This window comes from Bison bison, unplaced genomic scaffold (assembly GCF_000754665.1).
Source record: "Bison bison bison isolate TAMUID 2011002044 unplaced genomic scaffold, Bison_UMD1.0 scf7180017848720, whole genome shotgun sequence".
Lineage (NCBI taxonomy): Eukaryota > Metazoa > Chordata > Mammalia > Artiodactyla > Bovidae > Bison > Bison bison.
In genome coordinates, this window is record NW_011479293.1 from 3629 (window position 1) to 4770 (window position 1142).

Consider the following 1142-nt stretch of genomic DNA (forward strand, 5'->3'; position numbering starts at 1 on the left):
CTCTGTAGCCACAAGACAGATGACTGCTGCTGTGCAGAAAGGGGTTCCCAGTTTCTGAGTGAGGAGCTTCTGTAACATCCAACCGGAGACTAACTTTGTTAGATTTGATGTTTCTATGGAACAAGGACTGTTGCCAGAATGTTTTCTGCCACTCACTCAGTTCTTGTCATCTTCTTAATACTTGGTAAGTAGCATTTTATCCTAAAATGATTTTTTATTTTCCTATGATAACAGGTAAGTTTTATTTTTCTTCTCTGGCTGAAAACTCCTCCTGTACATTTCTACTATAACAAAGTGATTCTCTTGTAGAAGGGACCAATGGTGACTCAGTGAACCAGAAAGAGGGCCCAGTGACTGTCTCAGAGGGGGCTCTCCTGACCTTGAACTGCACTTACCAGACTGCTAGTTTGGCTCCCTATCTTTTCTGGTACATCCAGCATCTCAACAAAGCTCCTCAATTCCTCATGAAGGGCTTAACAGCAGACAAGAAGGTAGAGCATGAAGGTTTTCAGGCCACTCTCAAGAGTGACAGCTCCTTCCACCTGCAGAAACGGGCAGTGCAAGCATCAGACTCGGCTGTGTACAACTGTGCTCTGAGTGACACAGTGAGAGAGGGCTGCATGGGGAGCTGAGCACAAACCCAAGGAGAGCAGGAGGCTGAAGTCAGAAAGAGGTATATTCTGTCCTTGATCAGAGTTTAGTTTACATTTAGAGTTTTTCAGGAAAACCAATCAAGCTCAGGTCTTATCCTAGAAACTCAGGAGGTTGGGAATTGCTCTACAGGGATAATAGGGTGGATGTCAGTCTTAAAGAAGACCCAAGCTCCAATCCCCAGAAGCACCCCTATTCAGCCAGAAAGAGTCCTCTCTTCTCTAGACTGACTTTAAAAAAAAATCTGTTTTTCTCATAATGTAAGATGGATATTAGATGCCACAGAATTAATAATTCATTTAGAGAAAAGAAATAGATGATTAAAAGCTGCATCACCTGAATCATAATCATGAACCAACACAGAGGCACCAAGCAAATCACATACCAGCCTGCATGTGGCTGAGACGTAACGCTGTTGAGGGGCTGTTTTCAGTGAAAGCCTTTGAACTGGAGCTGCTGCAGCTATGGGATGAAAAAGCGTTTGTGACTTT

At 43.5% G+C, this 1142-nt stretch overlaps 1 gene segment (V, D, J or C); it reads left to right on the forward strand.

Moving 5' to 3' along the window:
* The first annotated feature begins 138 nt into the window (after window positions 1-138).
* LOC104992907 lies at window positions 139-632 on the forward strand. The segment is given in 2 exon segments: window positions 139-184; window positions 310-632. Coding segments are annotated over 2 exon segments (369 nt in total).
* Window positions 633-1142: the final 510 nt, after the last annotated feature.